The sequence below is a fragment of the Mesoplodon densirostris genome, chromosome 1 (genome assembly GCF_025265405.1).
Source record: "Mesoplodon densirostris isolate mMesDen1 chromosome 1, mMesDen1 primary haplotype, whole genome shotgun sequence".
Taxonomy (NCBI): domain Eukaryota; kingdom Metazoa; phylum Chordata; class Mammalia; order Artiodactyla; family Ziphiidae; genus Mesoplodon; species Mesoplodon densirostris.
Window position 1 is genome coordinate 6,852,612 of NC_082661.1, and position 18,627 is coordinate 6,871,238.

General features: G+C 39.0%; 1 protein-coding gene across 2 annotated transcripts in view; it reads right to left on the reverse strand.

Annotated features, from left to right (window-relative positions):
• The window catches only part of EDRF1 (erythroid differentiation regulatory factor 1), a 40,266-nt gene extending 21,679 nt beyond the window's left edge, over positions 1-18,587 (reverse strand). For both annotated transcript variants that reach the window (XM_060098426.1, XM_060098424.1), the window contains exons 1-15: positions 18,373-18,587; positions 16,846-17,054; positions 14,802-14,868; positions 14,017-14,142; positions 12,791-12,915; positions 12,394-12,550; positions 9,413-9,514; positions 9,024-9,145; positions 8,200-8,311; positions 6,751-6,898; positions 6,549-6,657; positions 6,121-6,232; positions 4,216-4,476; positions 2,387-2,458; positions 1,936-2,086 (exon numbers count right to left, since the gene is read on the reverse strand). In XM_060098426.1, coding sequence (XP_059954409.1) covers positions 1,936-2,086; positions 2,387-2,458; positions 4,216-4,476; positions 6,121-6,232; positions 6,549-6,657; positions 6,751-6,898; positions 8,200-8,311; positions 9,024-9,145; positions 9,413-9,514; positions 12,394-12,550; positions 12,791-12,915; positions 14,017-14,142; positions 14,802-14,868; positions 16,846-17,054; positions 18,373-18,480 — 1,981 coding nt within the window. In that variant the 5' untranslated portion in view covers positions 18,481-18,587. The remainder of the gene's footprint in view (positions 1-1,935; positions 2,087-2,386; positions 2,459-4,215; positions 4,477-6,120; positions 6,233-6,548; positions 6,658-6,750; positions 6,899-8,199; positions 8,312-9,023; positions 9,146-9,412; positions 9,515-12,393; positions 12,551-12,790; positions 12,916-14,016; positions 14,143-14,801; positions 14,869-16,845; positions 17,055-18,372) is intronic.
• Between the last annotated feature and the right edge of the window lie 40 nt (positions 18,588-18,627).

An 18,627-nucleotide genomic window follows, 5' to 3' on the forward strand; every position in this document is an offset into this window, starting at 1 on the left:
CTGCAGCTGTCAACTGTCACTCTTTCAGGGTCACTAACATAACTAAGCTCATGACTGACATCTACGTCCTTTCTCTAGTCTATGCACCGACCTGCCAAAAAGTTCACCTTCCTAAAGCACAGCTTTAATCACAGTGGAACTCCTGTTCTAAAACATTAAAATGGCTTCTCACCACTTATTCAATCATGTCTCAGCATCTTGGCCCACTTCCTAAGCTCCATTTTTTTTTAGTCTTACCTCCTTGTACTCCATGCCTACTCTCCACCAACCAAAATCAAGGTGCAGCTTGTTGCCTACATAGACCCTGTTTTTCCTGTATCCCATCTGGGTTTACTGCTTTCTCCACCCGGAATACTTTCTAAAGTCCAGCCCATTACTACCCTCTTCAGCCAACAAATGACCACTTCTGTGCCAAGCACCGTGCTAGGCACCAGAAACAGCCACATGAAGTTATATGGCCTCTGTCCTTGAAGACGCCACAGACCAGGGGTGGAGATGGGCCAATAACATAAACCACAACAAAATATATTAAGTGCAATGACAGAGAGAAGAGCAAAATGCTGTGGGAACCCACCCCCCATCATCTCCCAGCTTCAAGATGTCTCATTTTTTGATCAGCTCCAACACTTGAGTCTTTCAAAGCAATGATAAGTACTTAGTCTCTTATGGTTTTATTCGTGCACGTATTTCTTTTTCCTCTGCTACTGTATGCATTTTCTGTGTGTGAGGCATTGTGAGAAAACCAAAGATGAAGAAGATGAAGTTTTGCTCACAAGTGTGTTCGTGTGTGTGTGTGTGTAAAAGCATTAGACACAGCTGATGATGACTGAGGCAGGCTTCAGTTAAGTGCTCACAGGACAGAGTGGTGAGGGAACCAATTAATTCTGGGGATAGAGGTGAGGACGGAGACCTTAGGATTTTCAACAGCTGAGACGGGGAGGACGGAGGAGACAGAAAAGGCACTTCAGAGGAGAGAACGCCAGGAAGGAAGCAGAGAGACAGGGGTCTCAGGTGCTGGTGGGGTCCTCCTCACTGTGGGCAGACTCAGGCTGGCACATAGGAAGCACTACATAAATGCCGGGGAAATGAATCCTGCCACGCACGCTGCTCCCTGCCCCCTGCCCCCTTACGTTCATGAAGGGAAGAAAAGACCTTTTAGAAAGCACTCGATACTATTTTAAACATATAGGCTTTCAAAACACTTTTAAAATAACTGAAAGTGATTTAAAAAAACAAAGGGAGGGGGATAAGGATGGAAAAAGAAATACAACTTAGATTAAAATAAACGAGAAACTCAGGACTTTGACTTCAAAGTCCACATGTTCCTCATGAAGTGATGTTCTTGAGGAACAAATCAGACCCTTTTAAGTGACTCTTGCAGCTTATCCAAGTGCCGTGAGGAGACAACGGTGACCACTCCTAAGGCACTCATCACACGCACTGTTCTGAGCACGTTACGTACGTTAACTCACTGAATCCGTGTAACAGCCCTTTGAAGTAGGGACTATTATTGTCTCTACTTTGAGAGAGAAAACAAGGCTCAAACGAGTCAAACAACCTGCCCTAGTGAAGCCGAGATCTGAAGCGGTGCAGTTTGGTTCCCAAGTCCTTGTGCTTAAACCCTTGACTGGATCTACTGAAGCGGGGCTTTCTCAGGAGAACCCCACCGCGCTGAAGGCATTAGTTCCTCACAGCAGGTAGCAGGAGGAAGCAGGTTCCTTATGTTCTTCTTAGAACTATCTATAAAGGATCGAAATTATCCTGTTTTATTTTATATCCCAAATGAAAGGATATCTTCCCCTACTTTCCATTCACATGATATCCTTTTTCTGAATTCCTTTCAATGAATGCCTTAATTGACCTAAGTCTGCTGTTGAAAAGGCCTACTATATTATTCCGCTGAAAAGGCCTTATTTGCACTTCAATTCAACTTACTTTTGTCCAAAAACAAGGCCATCTGCTTCTCCAGGCCCTCAGGACCCCCCCTCGTGGATTCATCTTCATATTTTAGTGGGATTGGGGTGTGGGGGTCAGCGGCAGGGAGGTCACTTTCTTTTTTGATGCTGTTGTCCACAGATTTTAAACCCTTTAAAAGAAGAGAAACATTTACTATACATGTCACTGAACACCAACTGGAAACTAAATATAAGGCAATATCCGGACTACTAGATACATTTAGGAGAATTTAAATTTTGAAAACAGACTTTAAAAAACTACTACATTTGACCTGAAAATTAGGAGACATTAATTTTCAACTTATGCTTAAAGGGGGGGAAAATCACAGTAGAATATCACTCAGAATAACATTTTGGCACCAATAAACAAACACTATTTGCATATCAAGTACAAGTTTTACTGAAACGGTGCAGTCTACACTGAAACTTACCTCCAGAACGTAGCTAAGCACAAGTCTACAGCGCTCTTCTGTGTCATGGCAAACTGGAAACGCACAACTGGGCTTCAGAGACAAACATTTAAAATTATTAATATGCACCGATATGACAAATTCCATCTCCTGGGAATTACTAAAACTCTACAAGTCAATAATTTTGAAATTTTCTATATATTCAGCTTAGTGAGGTATCTGACATTTTAAGGCTAATGCACTGTTTAACTGCAGAGTAAACTGATATAAGCACCAACAAAAATCTTGCTTAAAAAGATCTTCCAGCATACATGTTGCTTTAAGTACTTAAAATTCAAAAAAATAATTCTATTACAACAAAAAAAGCAAGAATGGGAGTAGTAATGTTTTAAATAAACGTATAGCTAATCCGATGGGGGAGCCTGACTCCTACTAATCAGCACTAGTTCTTGGTAACACACAGTTAACAATATCAGCAATTTAGCAATAAGTTAACAAGTACTGCCAATGGTCTCACTGTATAATTCATATACTTAATTAGGAGGAGAACCAGTTAATAGCCTCCATCTACTAAGTGATATCATGTGTAAGAGCTTCTGCGAGGCATTCCATTTGGTGAATTTTATGAGGCTGGAATTACCATTCTCGTTATACAGAGAAGTAAACACAGATGTTAAGTAATGTGTTCAAGCACTCAGTGAGAGAGGGCTGAGGCCGGGGCTCTGGAGCCATGCTGTCTGTACTTCAAAAAGTACTGAGATAAGGCAAAGCTACCACGAAAGACATGTTTATATGAATACTATGACTGTATTTCTGAGTGCTTTCAATATTGATAGAAAGTGCTGTCTCTGTAAAAAAAAAAAAAAAAAAATCTGTAAGCATTCCATTCTCCAAATGTAATCTCATTCTGTTACAATGCAGTTTCCCAAATACAGGTACCTTTTACAATCAATGTTTTTGTTTATAGTCAGAAACATTTTTTTTTTACTGTACTGCGGGGTTCAAGCTGCAAGTGCACTAAAATTCAGAAAGACGGTTTGTGAGAGACAGAAAAAAAGGCAGTGGGGCTAAGGTAAATGAAAGGAGAAATGAAGGAAGAGACAGTCAGAAGGACAGGCAATGTTGTGGGGTGACAGAGGTGTCCTCTAAAAACCTATTGGGATATAAAATTTCCATCTGAAAGTTAAACTCAGAGCTTAAATTAAGAGATTATCTATAAATATGACAGGAAAGTAATTATAATTTAGAAAAATGAAACATAATTACACTGTCTGGAAAAAGATGGATGGTGTGACAGTCAACACAATCGACACCAACAGAAACCAAAAGGGCAGGAAGCTCTTAGGGTCTATCAGGCTGTGACCAGAGAAGAGACATGTCCAATCCAGCTGACATGGCCACAGTCACTAAAATGTACCGTCCTGTAGCACAGGGACAATGTGCCAGATCTCTCCACATATGGATCAATAATGAGCCACCCGTATGCTCTGATTCTACGTTCACCAAGCAACCTATACATTCAGTCTCCCAGCAACACAGCAACCGGGAAGAAGTACCGTGGTGAGCAGCCAGGGCTGCACACTGGTCACTGGAAAGGAAAATCTCCCACCTAAAAATTAACATCTTGATGTGGTTTACACATCAGCCCACCATAGGTCTGCATGTGGATCAGTTACCCTAGGACAATTATAGAACCAAGTTTCAGAATTCATAGAGCTAATGATTATTAGACCCTAGACCATAAAAGATTTACTGAAGTAATGCCATCTTTTGAGATGCTAACTGTATCCAATTAACAATTGTTTGTTTTTCCAATGATGAAATTTTAATACAAATTTCAATATGCTTACTCTGATTTGATGAATGGATTTGTATTTTTCTGGAACTGACAATTCTCCAACAGACTTAATTATAGCTACTGCTTTGTTATCATCTGATGGATCAGAACAGGTGCTGTAGGATCCGTTTTCATCACTGTCTGGCATCTCCTCCTCCTCTTCACTATAACTTTCATCAGAATTCTCATTTAATGGAGATTCTGAACTTTCTTCTTTTTTAGGTTCATCCAATTGGAAGAGTTCTGAAAGCATGTAATTGGCTGAAGCAATAATCTTATAAAAAGAAAAAACATATAAGTAACTCATCAAAATTGAGCACTCTGAAGTGGAATGAATGTTACTACTGTACTAACAAATTTTAGGAGACCTGCAGACAGGCTGTTTCCACCACAGACTGTTAATACACACTGAAATGTTCCTGGTTCAAAGTACCAATACTCTGAATGTACTCTGTAAAATCCTCATGGGTTGATATGTTTATTTCCTAAAATTATTCCATTCCCAGCCCCCTCTCTTAAGAAAAAGTGGCAAATGTATTTCACTGGAGACAAGTTTTCATGTATAAAGTGTCATAACTAAAATGTTAGCAACACATCACTCCGTATCAACCAAGAAACCAGAATTTCTCTTTACAAGCTATGAACTAATTAGTTTACCTTTAATAGGCGACTAATATTTACTATACGACCTATGGTTCCAGGGGGAAAACCTCCACTAGCTTAATGAGGGAAAAGTCCAGAAAATCTGGTTTCTCTTAAAATTAGCATTCATATATTAGCATTTATTCTACTCTACTGTTTAAGTAATTATTAATCTCAGACATGCAATAGTCTTAACACTATTTTTAACTTATTAACCACTATCACCTTAATCAGCAATTAGATAGTTAAGCCAGAAACTGCTTTGTCATTTTTCTTCAAAAACAGTTTATCTTGGTTTGGTCTCTAGGATAATCTTTATTTCCGAACTGCATGTGGCCACAATTAAAAGGAACTTGGATCTTTAAAAAAAAAAAAAATCACAGATACTACGTATCTCTTCTGATTTAAACAGGACACAACAACTATCCTTACACTGAAACATACAGTTGTCAAATTCAGACACCTGAGGGTAATAAGGGTGGTGTAAAACCATGGGCACAGAACTGAGGTTGTTTTAAGAGATGCTTTTATATACTGAGGTACAGGATGTGGACCTTATTCATACTGACATTCATGTAAATGGATCTTTCAAGAGACTATAGTTTTCCACCTTCTAACAGTGATAATACAAAGGAAAAACAGCACTATTTTATTAAAATTCTGTGAATTGTAAATTTATAGAACAGTGCTATCCAAGAGAAATGTGAGCCAGACACAAAATTTTAAATTTTCTAGTGGCTACATTAAAAAAAGTAAAATCTGGTTGAAATCAATTTTTTTTTTTTTTTTTTTTGCGGTACGCGGGCCTCTCACTATTGTGGCCTCTCCGATTGCGGAGCACAAGCTCCGGATGCGCAGGCTCAGCGGCCATGGCTCACGGGCTTAGCCGCTCCACGGCATGTGGGATCTTCCCGGACCGGGGCACGAACCCGTGTCCCCTGCATCGGCAGGCGGACTCTCAACCACTGCAGCACCAGGGAAGCCCGAAATCAATTTTTAATACTACACTTGATTCAATAAACAAAATATTTCATCAAGTAATGTGTACACACATGCACACACACGCTCTTCAAGATTCAGTGTGTATTTTACATTGAAAGCACATCTCGATTCAGATGAAGCACATTTTAAGTGCTCAAGAGCCACACGTGGTACCTGGCTACCAAACTGGATCCACTGGGCAGTTACAGACTATGAATCAGGCGGCTTTAATGTCTAGGCAACAATTCTCTATCGGAATGCCAGAATTCTTTTAGAGAGCATATGTTAAGCTTACTTGAGGATGCCTGCTTTTGTCCAGCAATTTAACACAGTTCAGAAGCAGGGTTCTAACAGTCCCATAGTGTTTCTTATTTTGATTCTTCTTCATCATCATGTTGCAAGCAACCCTGAAAGAAGTTCATAGCAACTTTACTCCCCATTCATCATGCTCTACAAGATTGAAGTCTAGGCACGCTCTTCTTTCCTTCCAGTGGAATAAGGGCCATAAGAAACAACTAAATATTGTGTTTTATATACCTGCCCTCCCCCCTTCCCCATTTATTTTGGAACAGTATATAGGTGTATATATACATACATACATACACTTTTTTTAAACTATGAAAATCTAAAAGGTATTTAAAACCTTGGCATAGATAATGTGGCTATACACTTAAAAACTGTAAGTAAGGCTAATGCTTCATCTTAACGTCTTAAAGCACTCACTTATATAAGAGAATAGCCACTGGCATTGTGAATGGATTTTGGTATTTGTCTTCAGTTTCTTCACAAAGAGTAGTGAGATCATAGAGCTTCACTATATCACTGCCACTTGCTGGGAAAAAACAAAAAAACCAAAGAAACCAAATAAACCTCACTTTACAGTTGCCACTCAAATCAATTACTATTCATTCAAGAATTAGCTTACCTTTAAATAGCCAATAGGTATGTCCTTCTTTGGTACAATTAGATTTCAAAAATGATAAAATATTCTGTGCAATATCTTTTATGACTTTAGTAGAAAAATTCGAGTTTTCCAAATTGGGAATCTCTTCTGTCTTTATCATTTCATACTTCTGTAAAACAGAAAGAAGATAGTTTAAGAGAAAACCTACACAGCAACACTTCTTTTATGAAAAAGCAACCAAACATACAAATCCCGCAACTAGAGACCTACGCAGCATGAGAGTTTAAGGCCCTGGCTTTTGGTCTTTTTTCTGCCCTGACACTCCAGAGACATCTGACCCATCCCTGCCAGCAGTGTGGTGGTTTACCACAGGAATAATTCTCAAGGGGGAGTCATCACCAGATTCTGAACCACACACTTAGGCAGGATCCCATTTCTGTCCTAACCATGGAACAAGTCACGCTGTACACTTTCTTCTATTCTACCCTAATGGTTTTCAACTGGGAAGGTGGTAAATGAAGGCAGACTTCGCCCAGTAAGCTTTCTCAAAATATGTATTTCTGGCTTTTTCTTTCCCCTGACACTATAGTCATCTGGGCAGTGTCTCCAGTATATCCTCTTTTCCCCTTGAGCTATGGACTCTATTCCTTTACAGAAATGGAGCATGGCACGTGGAGGCAACGGTAAGAGTAAAGGCTGCAAGGCTATTACTATCACGATTTTTAAAGCGCCTCCGTAGCTTTAGCTTGTCTTCTGCTTACACTTCCCTAAAGGCCTCTTACCGTATTTTCTGAAGTACTCTAAGACTAGAAACTACAAATCAGTTGGAAAATAGACCAGATCAAAACAGAAGTGATCTCACCCTTCTCCGATCGTCCAGACTCCTGTGTGCACTACACTTTGAATCCTTCACCCACTGTCTCCAATTCTTCTTTTTGCGCATTCTTATTTCCCATTAGGTTAAACCGTTCTGAGTAGTGACCAAACCTTATTGTTTTTCCTCCAACATTTCTGATGGGGACAAAGTCCCTCATAAATAGAATATGCTCAATAACAATTTGCTATATAAACTATTTACTTTTATGCAATGCTGGGGCCTTTCCTTAAAACTCTGCATAAACTGAGTAGGTATTTGTATACTGAATAAACACCTCCACTGTTTAGACACTTTCAGGTAATTACTATGGGTGCCTGGCATTAAAATTACAGTTCTCTGGCTACAAATATAGATTTTAGTACTGTATTATGACCTGCCCACAAATTACCTGTAAAATTAGACTCCTATAACATCTAGAATTCTGAAATCACCAACTCAAAAGTGAAAACACTCAAATTTGAGTTTATCCATAGCTATCTTCCTTGCCAAAATACACCTTAGTATCTAAGAGTCTTAAAAACTTTAGTGAGGTACTTTCTGCTCCAATCTGTATTTGAGAGATTATTTTAAAAGTCACACTGTGTCTATCTTACCTGTACAATTCCATTTACATGAAAACACATGACAAGCTCTGGTACATTGCATATCAAGTTGTCCAACCAATAGTCGATTCCAGTTAGCACATTAATTGGTTTGTTGTTATCCCTAAAAATACACATTTCTAGTGTTATTTGATTTAATTAAGCTGTTCCATAATCAATCATCTGAGACTTATTTCCCCTGTTAAAATATTTTAATCTATTCTCCCTAGTTGGAGGATGCCATTTATGCTTTCTCTTCTGATGAGACACGCACATGTAGCTTATGTGGTGTGTTGTACCTAACATCCTTCCACAAGCTTTTCTTGGACTTCCAATGGGTGTCCATAAGAGTTTTCAGTAAGAATAGGAGGAACTATGACAGCGGATGACCGGGAGCCTACTGCACGCTCTTCACACAACCTGAAGTGAAAGACTGACCAGCATGCATCACAGTGCCCAAATCAGAATTCACATGGACTAGTATGAACACAGACACCTGGAACATTAAAAAAATGCTCACAATTAGTTAACAGAAAGCTGGTAGACCATCTCCTTGACTAGTTAAATAAACTACATTATATTCTCCCAAGTTGTAGATTCAGACTTAAGACTAGGTCAGCACAGCAGATCTCTGACTCCACTCACTCACTGAGGACCAGAATGAAAAGCCAGCCAGAGGGCTTTCAGCATTTGCTGAAACACTCCTTCCTTACTGCAGCCATTTCAACTGCTGGGGCAAGAAGGGAAGTGAAAAAAACTAGAAAAGGAAACGATGCTGGAATGGAGAGGTGAAAGCACATGGAAGGCTGATTCTAAAGGAGCACAAGCCTGGTTACCTGAGGCGTAGACTGACTGCTGGATATCTGCCTCCTCCAAATATAGGCATGTTGGAGCCAACTAGCATATGTATGTCTTCAAACGTCCATAAAATATTCCGAGCAAAATCATTTTTAAGACCCTGTGATTTAAAATCAAATAGAAAGATTATATAATAAACAGGAGATCAGTAATCTCCCCCCACGATCCACAGAAAGACTAGAAAAAGGAAAAGACAAGGGAGACAAGGTAAATTAAAGCCACAGAGCTATAAGATCACAGAGATGCTTAGAAAGAGATTCAGGATCAAGTGGATTTCTTCCCCTATGAATCCAATTTAGACTAGTTTTTAAATGACGAAGTAGACTGGGGATTAGGTGTCTCACCTTGGACACCACGAAAAGCATACCTGACTGTTCTCCCCGTCATTGAATAAAGTAGTCAGGTTTTGTTCTTTAGGTGCTGAGGCCACATGCCCCACTATGTATGAGGGTTCAAGAGGCTCACCTCCCTGTGAAAAGTGCAAGGATAAGGAGTGATTCTGCTGCTGTAATTACTTTAAAATGGCCTACTGTTAAAGAGTATCACCTAAACATTCAAAGCATACACATCAAATCTACTCTCGTAACTCAGGGCTAATACAAATCATTAACTCTCGTTACTGGGTGACATACTTCAGCTCCTAATTATCGGTTACTATAATAAGCTAATCACATTTAGATCTTACTCAAATAACAATGAAAGATTATTTTAAGCTTTCCAAGCCTTTTTTCCTCTTTTTTTGGGTGAATCAGAATAGCACTGCTCTTTCAGCATACCCCATCCCTCCTGGATTAAAAAATTCCTAAGAAACCTCAGCCATATTTTTGAGACACTGGTCATCAGAACAGCCTCCAGTTTCACATTTCCTAGTGTGTGTTTCACAGACGTCTAGGCCCTGGGTGAAAAATTTCTGGAGTCAGGTTTGAAAAACACTGCTTACCAAGGATTTGCTTTTGGAGAGTAACAATTCTTATTACCATTAAAAAGCCCCTAAGAGGTCCTGCACTGGAAAAACCTACTTCGCCTCTGTATAATCCAATGTTCTCACATTTATTTGACCTCATAACACTTTCTTATTCTTATTAGATTCTGTAGAATATATTTTGAAAACACATAGGAAGAGGAATCTTTGACATGGGTAAACACAGTCCACCACTCAACTTTCCAACCATAAGGGCAGCTGCCATTAAAAAACATTACTTTAAACCTTTAAGAAACATTACTTTAAACCAAGATGAGCATGCATATGTGCATGCACATGTGAGCATGTGTGTGCACTGCTTATTCCTATGTGTGTGCTAACAGGCCTAGCACCCGCCTGCAAAGTACGTATAACTGCAAGCATGGGGGGCGAATCTCCAGTGCTTCTGCTATGTCTTGTCTTCTTCTCAAAGGGTCCTTAAAGGATTTCAAACATTTATTATATTGTTTATTTACACAGACAAGTTATCAACCCCCCAAACTGTATTTGCCAGGTAGCTGCTTTAGTGGGAGTTTGGGCTCTAGTTTATAATGTTCTCAGTAAAGGTTTGGCTCCACGGCCATACCACAGAGACCTACTTAAACTCTATTACTGCTTAACACAGGCCTCAAACTAGCCATTTTAGTGTTGGGAGCAAGAATTCGTGAGGTGATAGCTTATGAACAAAAATACATCTCTAAATGTTGAAATTTAAAGATTTATATATGTTATAAAAAGTATTCTGTAAAAGATTATTTTTAGGCAGGGTAGCTCTACTTAGGAATATGCCATTGCTAAGACAACTCGACTGCTTACAGGGCCCTTCTAAACGTGTGGAATACATGGGCACACTGGAGTAATGCTGTGAGAACAGGCCTCTGAAGTCAGAAATATCAGGGTTTAAACCCTAGCTGGAACTTCATCAGCTCTGTGGCCACAGACAAACATCTACTTTTTATGAGCTTTATTTACTTATTTGTAAAATGGTACCATCAACACAGTACATATGCAGCTCCAAGGATGAAACAAATTTATACGCCACACGTGGAGTAAAGTACATGGCCTAAGAGGCATTAAGTAGATTCCAGTTCACTTCCTCCACATGCAGGTCTGCAGATTCTCAAAAGCCTCCAAGGTTTTTCACAGTAACCCTTAAAGGACAGATGGTACCACTCATAAAGGAGGAAATGGGTGGTAGAAGACTAGTATTTCTATTATGTGGTCTTTTTATAATGTGTGTGTTTTGAAGTCAAGGAATACTAAGTAATTTTTTAGAAACTCCTTTAGTGAAGTATAATCACATATAGGAAAGTACATAAAACAAATAATACAGAATATAGTATAATGACTAATTAGAAAGCAAATTAGCTATGTAACCACTACCCAAGTCATGACGTGGGACCCTCCTAGCACCCAGCACCCATGTCCCTTCTCATTTATGTAACATACCCACCTCCTACAGTTATCACTATATGGACTTGCAGGGTAATTAATCCCTTCCTTTTCCTTACAATTTTCCCAACTTTGGAAAAAAATTTAAGGTCACTACATAGTTTAATGAGGCATCTCTATCTGAAAATCTACTAAAACTAAAATCAAGTTAAAGCTATTTGTCCCCTATAACCTTATAAGTTGTGAGGACAGATAGTATCTGGACAAATGCTGAATGTTCAACGTGTGAGAATACACAGCAAGAGGAAAAACACAATTTACCAAGTTAAAGATCTTATTTTTACCTTCCTCAAGCTTGTCAATATATTTTCCTAAAAATAAACATGCACAATTTACATCTATGGAGTTATTTTCTTCTTTGATAGACACAATAAGGACAAAAACAAATGAACAATAAGAACCAAGAATATTAAGAGACAAAAGAGGTAACAGTCTACTCTCTCTTCCTTTCTAAAAGCTTTATAACATTAATGTAAGTTAAGTCTTAGCAACTTCATCTAGAAAATCTGCAGGGCTATTTCAGGCCTAACAATCTGACTAAAAGTTAAGGTAGAAGATCAGTATTTAAATTACAAACAGGCCTGTGAGTCTCAATATCTGATAGGCATTTAATATTTCTACAGTTTAAATATACCATACCTCCTTATGACTTTAAGGAGATAATCAGTATCAATAAACATATTGATAAGCTATCTTAAATGTGGTAAAAACTTTCAAATGCTTTTGAATTATTTCTTAAAAAACATCAGATCTAGCCATTCACGATAGCCCTTGTAAATTCCATATTCAAAAACTAAAGAAAGTACTTTTTGTAACTGTGAAGACATAAATTGATGGAATATTTTTCACTCCGGTTCGTCTATTTTTATTAACAGTATAATTGATTTTGTCTCCTTAAATGAGGTTGCTGAATTAGCATCTAAGTCCTAACTAACCTGACTGGAAGCACTGGGGTCTTCAGAGACTGAAGAAGGCATTTCAAAGGGGGCGGGCCAAGAAGCCCCATCCGAATCGTTTGTCTGATCTGCGCTGGACGATTCCTGCTGTTCTGCGGTAGATGGGACAGGCTGAGCAGCTCCATCACCATTGATACTGGCCAAATCAGAAAGAAAAAATACCACACTGTTACTAAGTTAACTTTATGTAACAGGCCACCGGTTTTTAAAAACCAGATTCTATAATCAAGCACAAATCTCGTTAAAAAAGCAATATAGGGCAAATGTCAACAATAATAGTGGCAAAACTTAAATTACTTTTGCTGGCTTCAAATTACGTTTTAGGTCAGAATTTCATTTTTCCTCTTAAGATAAAAATAAACAAGTAGCCAAGTACCTGTAATATAAAAACTTCGAAAGAATAGCCTTCTGATACCAGTGTTCTTTGCTTTTTTTCTTCCTCTGCCACTTCTGATCAATAAGTCTTTGATAAAACTCTTTTAACCATGTCCAATCACCAGTCTGAATAACATAAGAAATCGATAAATAGAACAAACATAAGAAATTGATAAATAAACCAAGCTTGCAGTCAAAACAATTCGTTACCTATTGCCCTCTTATAGAAAATACTTTTTATTTTCTAAACACCGCTTCATAAACCTACACTCGTAAAACATTTACCTTTCTAGACTCAGTCCCTATCACCTCTTAGGAAATCTCCCTGTCCTCCTCCTCTCCTTAAGCCAGACAAGGAGAGGTGACTCTTCTCTATAACATGTTCTTCAGTGCCTGGAATCAGTCCCACTATGCACACTGCATTAAAATTATCTGTGTGTTTATAACCCCCAAATTATAAGCTGTTAGGAAGCAAGGACTGTGATTCTCAAGATCCTGCCCAGTGGCTAACATATACAGACTGAACTGAACTGTGGTCTTTTCAAATGGAAAAACATTTATTTTAAATGTCAATTTAAATCACTATAACTTATTTTCCTGTATCAAAGCACTGCAGGAATATTCTTTAAAGAGTAGACTATGGGAGTGGCAAGACCATGAACTATTTGCAACCATGAACTACTTGTAATGACAAGGTAAATACAGAAGTACAGAGTAAGCTTTCAGAAACTGCAATATTATTATATTACTATACTTTACAAAATAATGGGGGGAATAGTCATTTACCACATACAGTTTGAGAAGCTCTACTTTAAGAGAACCAATTAATTCTAATGTAACTATATATTCATAGGAATAATTTTTTAAACATTTTTCACATTTCCTGGCAGCCATGTTTCATGAAAATGTCTTTAATGGAGACATCAAAGGATTTTTCAAAAATTTAACCAGTCCCTTAAATTTCAGATTTTTCACAACTTTCTTCATTCACTTCATCCTTTTCCTTGCAAGAATCCTGGCTGTTGGTTTCAATGAAGTAAGTTTCTTCACCGTTCTCTTTTCTGTTTTTTCTTTATTAAAGCTTTTTTATCTTCAGTGAAACTTTTCACTTCTTGGTTGAAGTACTCAACCACGTTTCCACTTTGGCCTTTCTTTGAAACAAAATCACATTTCTAGTTCCCTTAAGTTGTTATAATAGTGCTTTTCTTGTTATTTTTCAAGTATTACCTGAGATGATCTCATAAAGAGTTCTTGAATATCTAACTCGTCTAATAAGAGAGTCCTTCCTATGCGGTGCACTGCCATGCTCACGTGCGATTTGCTGTAGGGGATCTTCAGGAGCTTTTTTATGTTCTTGAAAAAAATCAAGAGGAAAAAACAATTTAGAAAGACCTTTGTAGTGTGATCTGGAATCTTTCAAATTTTAACTTCACTCAACTTTAAAGCATAATAAACCTTATTTCCTTAAGGTCATAAAAACTGTATTTTACACAAAGAGCTACCTATAAACACATAGAAGACAGAGGTTTAGAACCAGAATCACCTACACTTTACCGGTCACCCCGTGTTAATCTAAATGACAGTCAAAGATTTACTTGTACACGATGGAATTTCATAAAGTATGTACAGGTCACACTGTTGCACTGACCCAGGCTTTTAGCATCTCAGATAAAATTGACCAACTAAGGATCAACAGATTTTACCGGAAGTATCACATCTAATTCTCAACTAGTAACATTACATAACCCAACATTATAATTGCTCTCATCAAAACTGCTATCATTAAAACACAACCATCAATACTAATATTAATTACCACTGCCACTATTTGGGGGGTTGCTCCCTCCTCTTTGAGGAAAGATGAAGTGGACATGGTTACTTTAATAAAAAAGGTATTCAATAATCAGATAGTTGTAGCTTATTTCATCACTAATTTTTCAAGACTGCAGACAAAGCAGGCTATAAATCCCCAGCACAAACATCCCAACTACATTTGCAATAAGGACACTTACTTCAGAGTCAGAGACAACATCCACATCGTTTCCCACTGAATCAATAAAGTCGTATGCCATCCCAAAGCTGAAGGAGAAGACAAAGTCCACAAAAATCACATTCAGGGTGGTGCAGGTATTGTTTATAATAGAATACTATATTTCATCGCTTCTTGGATACACATTTTTTACATTCTAACACCTCCGAAATCAGTATGCCTATCACCATTACAGTTGGCTAGTTTTTCCTTCTTAATGGTACATAAAATAATGGGGTCACTTAACAGACCTAGAAAACAGACTTGTGGTTCCCATGGGGGAGAGGGGTGGGGGAGGAATAGATTGGGAGTTTGGGATTAGCAGATGCAACCTATTATATATAGAATGGATAAACAACAAGGTCCTACTGTAGAGCACACGAACTATATCAATATCCTGTGATAAACCACAATGAAAAAGAATATGTACGTGTGTGTGTGTGTGTGTGTATAAAACTGAATCACTCTGCTGTACACCAGAAACTAACACAACATTGTAAATCAACTATAGTTCAAGAAAAAATAAATTTAAAAAAATTAAAATAATGGGGTGACTTAAAAATCAATGGCATCTTGGATTTGATAAAAAATAGTAATAACAGAATAGTAATAGAAGCAATTAATAGTAAATATTTAGAATAAAAACAATTAACAATTATTTTTATTTTTGTAGTCATGAAGTCTAAAAAATATCCAATAGAAAACAGTCAGTTAGAGTTATTATACTTTTTAGGTGGGGAGATGAGAAAAATAGCAACAGAAACATTTATCAGAATTTTAGTCTCTGGGATTATGTTCCCAGTGATATACACTACTACCCTTTTAAAAAATGTATGAGAAAAAAATGCACATGAAACCAATTCAACCAGAAAGAGAAAAAACAGCTGAGCACCCAACTTGTGACAGGTACCACATGAGGCACATCTATAATCTGCAAGCCTGAAAGGCAGCTGATGTCACCATTTTTCAGTTAGTAGGTGGCAGAGAGTCAAGATACTTAGTTAGGACTGCCTCACTTCAAAGCATGCTGATGATTTACCATGTGGTCTAGGCAAGTTACTTAACCTTTCCAAGCTTCAGTTTTCCGCAGGAAAGTTAGTTAACAGTACCAAACTCAAAGGGTTGTTGTGAGAATGAAATGAGATAAACATATAAAGTACTCAGCACAGTGTCTGTACACAGTCAATATAATTATCATTTAAATCACTTTATACCATTTAATTCTGTTGACCTATAATTTATTAAGCGATTCTTCTAAAAGAAGATAGGCAGACTATTTCCAATTTTTTTTTGCTAGTATAAATAATGCTACAAACAAGCAACATTTTACAAATATAACTTTTACCTTCTGAGTCATTAGGATAATTTCCAAACTACTGGCACATAAGGTACTAATGTATTTATGGCTCTTGCTATATGTTATGCAGAAATATTTTAGGTTCAATCGCTGAGAGGAAAAAAGAGAACCCCATACATTAAATGGTCTACAAAAATATGGACATCAGTACATTTTTCTCTGTAAGACCCAGGTCACTCTCTCAACTTTAAATACCACCAGCAAGTGTCAAAGTCAAGGGTGTACAACACTCGACATGCTGTGTTTTTACATCACTGCTTTTTCAGCCCAGACAATCCACCACCATTTAATGAAAAATCCCACAGGACAGGTTAGGCAGTGTTAAGGGCTTTCCTCATCATGTGCCACCCTGATTCTCTGCATTCACATATTCAAAAGGTATGTAAATTGGCTAAAATTAAAATAGCTGATGGAATTTTAGTGGTCAAACCTCATCTTTGTTAATAACATGCTGCAGACTTAAAAGAAGCATACGCGATTGTTATCTTCATATTTTAACAGAGTCCTATTATCAGGGAGATAAAGGACATTGAAAGTCAAATATAATCTTTTACCAAAGCGAAATCTTGGCACGTTGATGAACATTACAAATTAAACTGAACAGTGAGTATTAAGGGTTGTAAGGTGGAAGGTTGAGGGACAGGTAAAAATGCCTTCAGTTAATATTTACCTTGAAAACGGTTTGCTTTTCCTACTGTTGCCAAGAATGGTAGTTCCTGCTGGTCCTAGTTTGGCACTCTCTCGTAACCAGTTGGCAGGTGGGAGTTTCAAGTCTGTTTTCTCCTGGAGGCGTGCAAACGCTGTCCGAGGTGGGGCAGAGGAGTATTTCACCACAGCTCGGCTCTTCACTTCATTGCCTCCAAGAAATAACGCTGATCCCTGATTAAAACATTAAATGAAATTCTAATATACACTACTAGGAATTAAAAAAACCACCTTAATAATAATAATAAAAACCCTACCACATCAGGCTTACAAGAACGCATACTACATGTTACTAACAGCAGTTAGTAAGTGTGAGCGTAAATGTGTACCATTTAGGGCTTCCCTGGTGGCGCAGTGGTTGAGAACCTGCCTGCTGATGCAGGGGACACGGGTTCGAGCCCTGGTCTGGAAGGATCCCACATGCCGCAGAGCGGCTGGGCCCGTGAGCCACAACTACTGAGCCTGCGCGTCTGGAGCCTGTGCTCCGCGACAAGAAAGGCCGCAATAGAGGCCCGCGCACCACGATGAAGAGTGGCCCCTGCTTGCCACAACTAGAGAAAGCCCTCGCACAGAAACGAAGACCCAACACAGCAAAAAAATAAATTAATAAACTCCTACCCCCAACATCAAAAAAAATGACCTTCTTAAAAAAAAATGTGTACCATTTACTTAGCTCTTTTTCACATACTTTCAAAGAAAAAAAGATGAGTCAAGGAGTGTGATGGGTACGGTTATTAGCTAGGAAACAGGCCAACCGAACTATCTTTTAAAACATTCATAAGAAAGTGTAGAAGCAGAAACCAAGGAGTCAGGAGTAGCACGTTAACTAAATGCAAAATTTAATAAAACCTCTGCTCAATATTAAAGATGTATTTCAATGTCAATAACATACATCATTTAGAAAGTAGTTTGTGGTGAGATATCTGGGCGTCTTTTGTTTTTAAGTAAGCGTTTAGTAACTGATTAGTCAGTTTACGACACAAATACTCTCAATGTCTAACTTCATAGCAAGTCCCTGGGGGGTGCGCAGAGATTTCACTCGCACACCAAGAAAGCTCAGGGTCTAAGTTAACTCTTCCAACCTTCCTTCACGCAGCCCCGCTTCGGCCTGGCAAACACTTTGCGCCCTTCTAACATTAATTAGCTCAGTGCCATCTCGGTGAGCTCGTTTTCTTCTCCCTTCAGCTCTGCAAGGCTGTGCCAACCTGGGAACCACATATTTACACGTACGCCTCTTGAGACTGAAGGTCGTGTCTTAACTCACCTGTCGGTTATCATCGACTGAGAAGCCAGGACTGCTTTTAATACGAATGACCTAAAAGTAAATGCCTGAGTACTCACCGACAGGCACACGGACTTCCACTCCGTTTGGGGGCCGTCGGGGAGGCGTGGAGAAGGCGGCAGAAGCCGCCGGGAACCGTGACATCCCTCCCGGGCCGAGCGGGCCCGCAGCCCACGGAGCCCTTCAGGTCCCGCCCCACCGCGGACTCACCTGTGCAGAAGGTTCCTCGGACTCTCCTTGGGACAAGAGGCTGAGCCTTCCCCGAGCAGCGGTGCCGGCCGGCGGAGCCTCGGTCCCGGCCTCCTTAGAGTCCCCCATCACCTCGGTCCAGGCGAGGCGGGGCGAGGCGAGGCAAGGCGAGGCTCGACCCGAGAAGCGGTGACAAGTTGCCGGGCCCACAGGCGCTGCTGCCCAGCAGAGCAGGCGCCAGATACGCCCCGCACTTCCGGCCTCCGACAGGAAGAA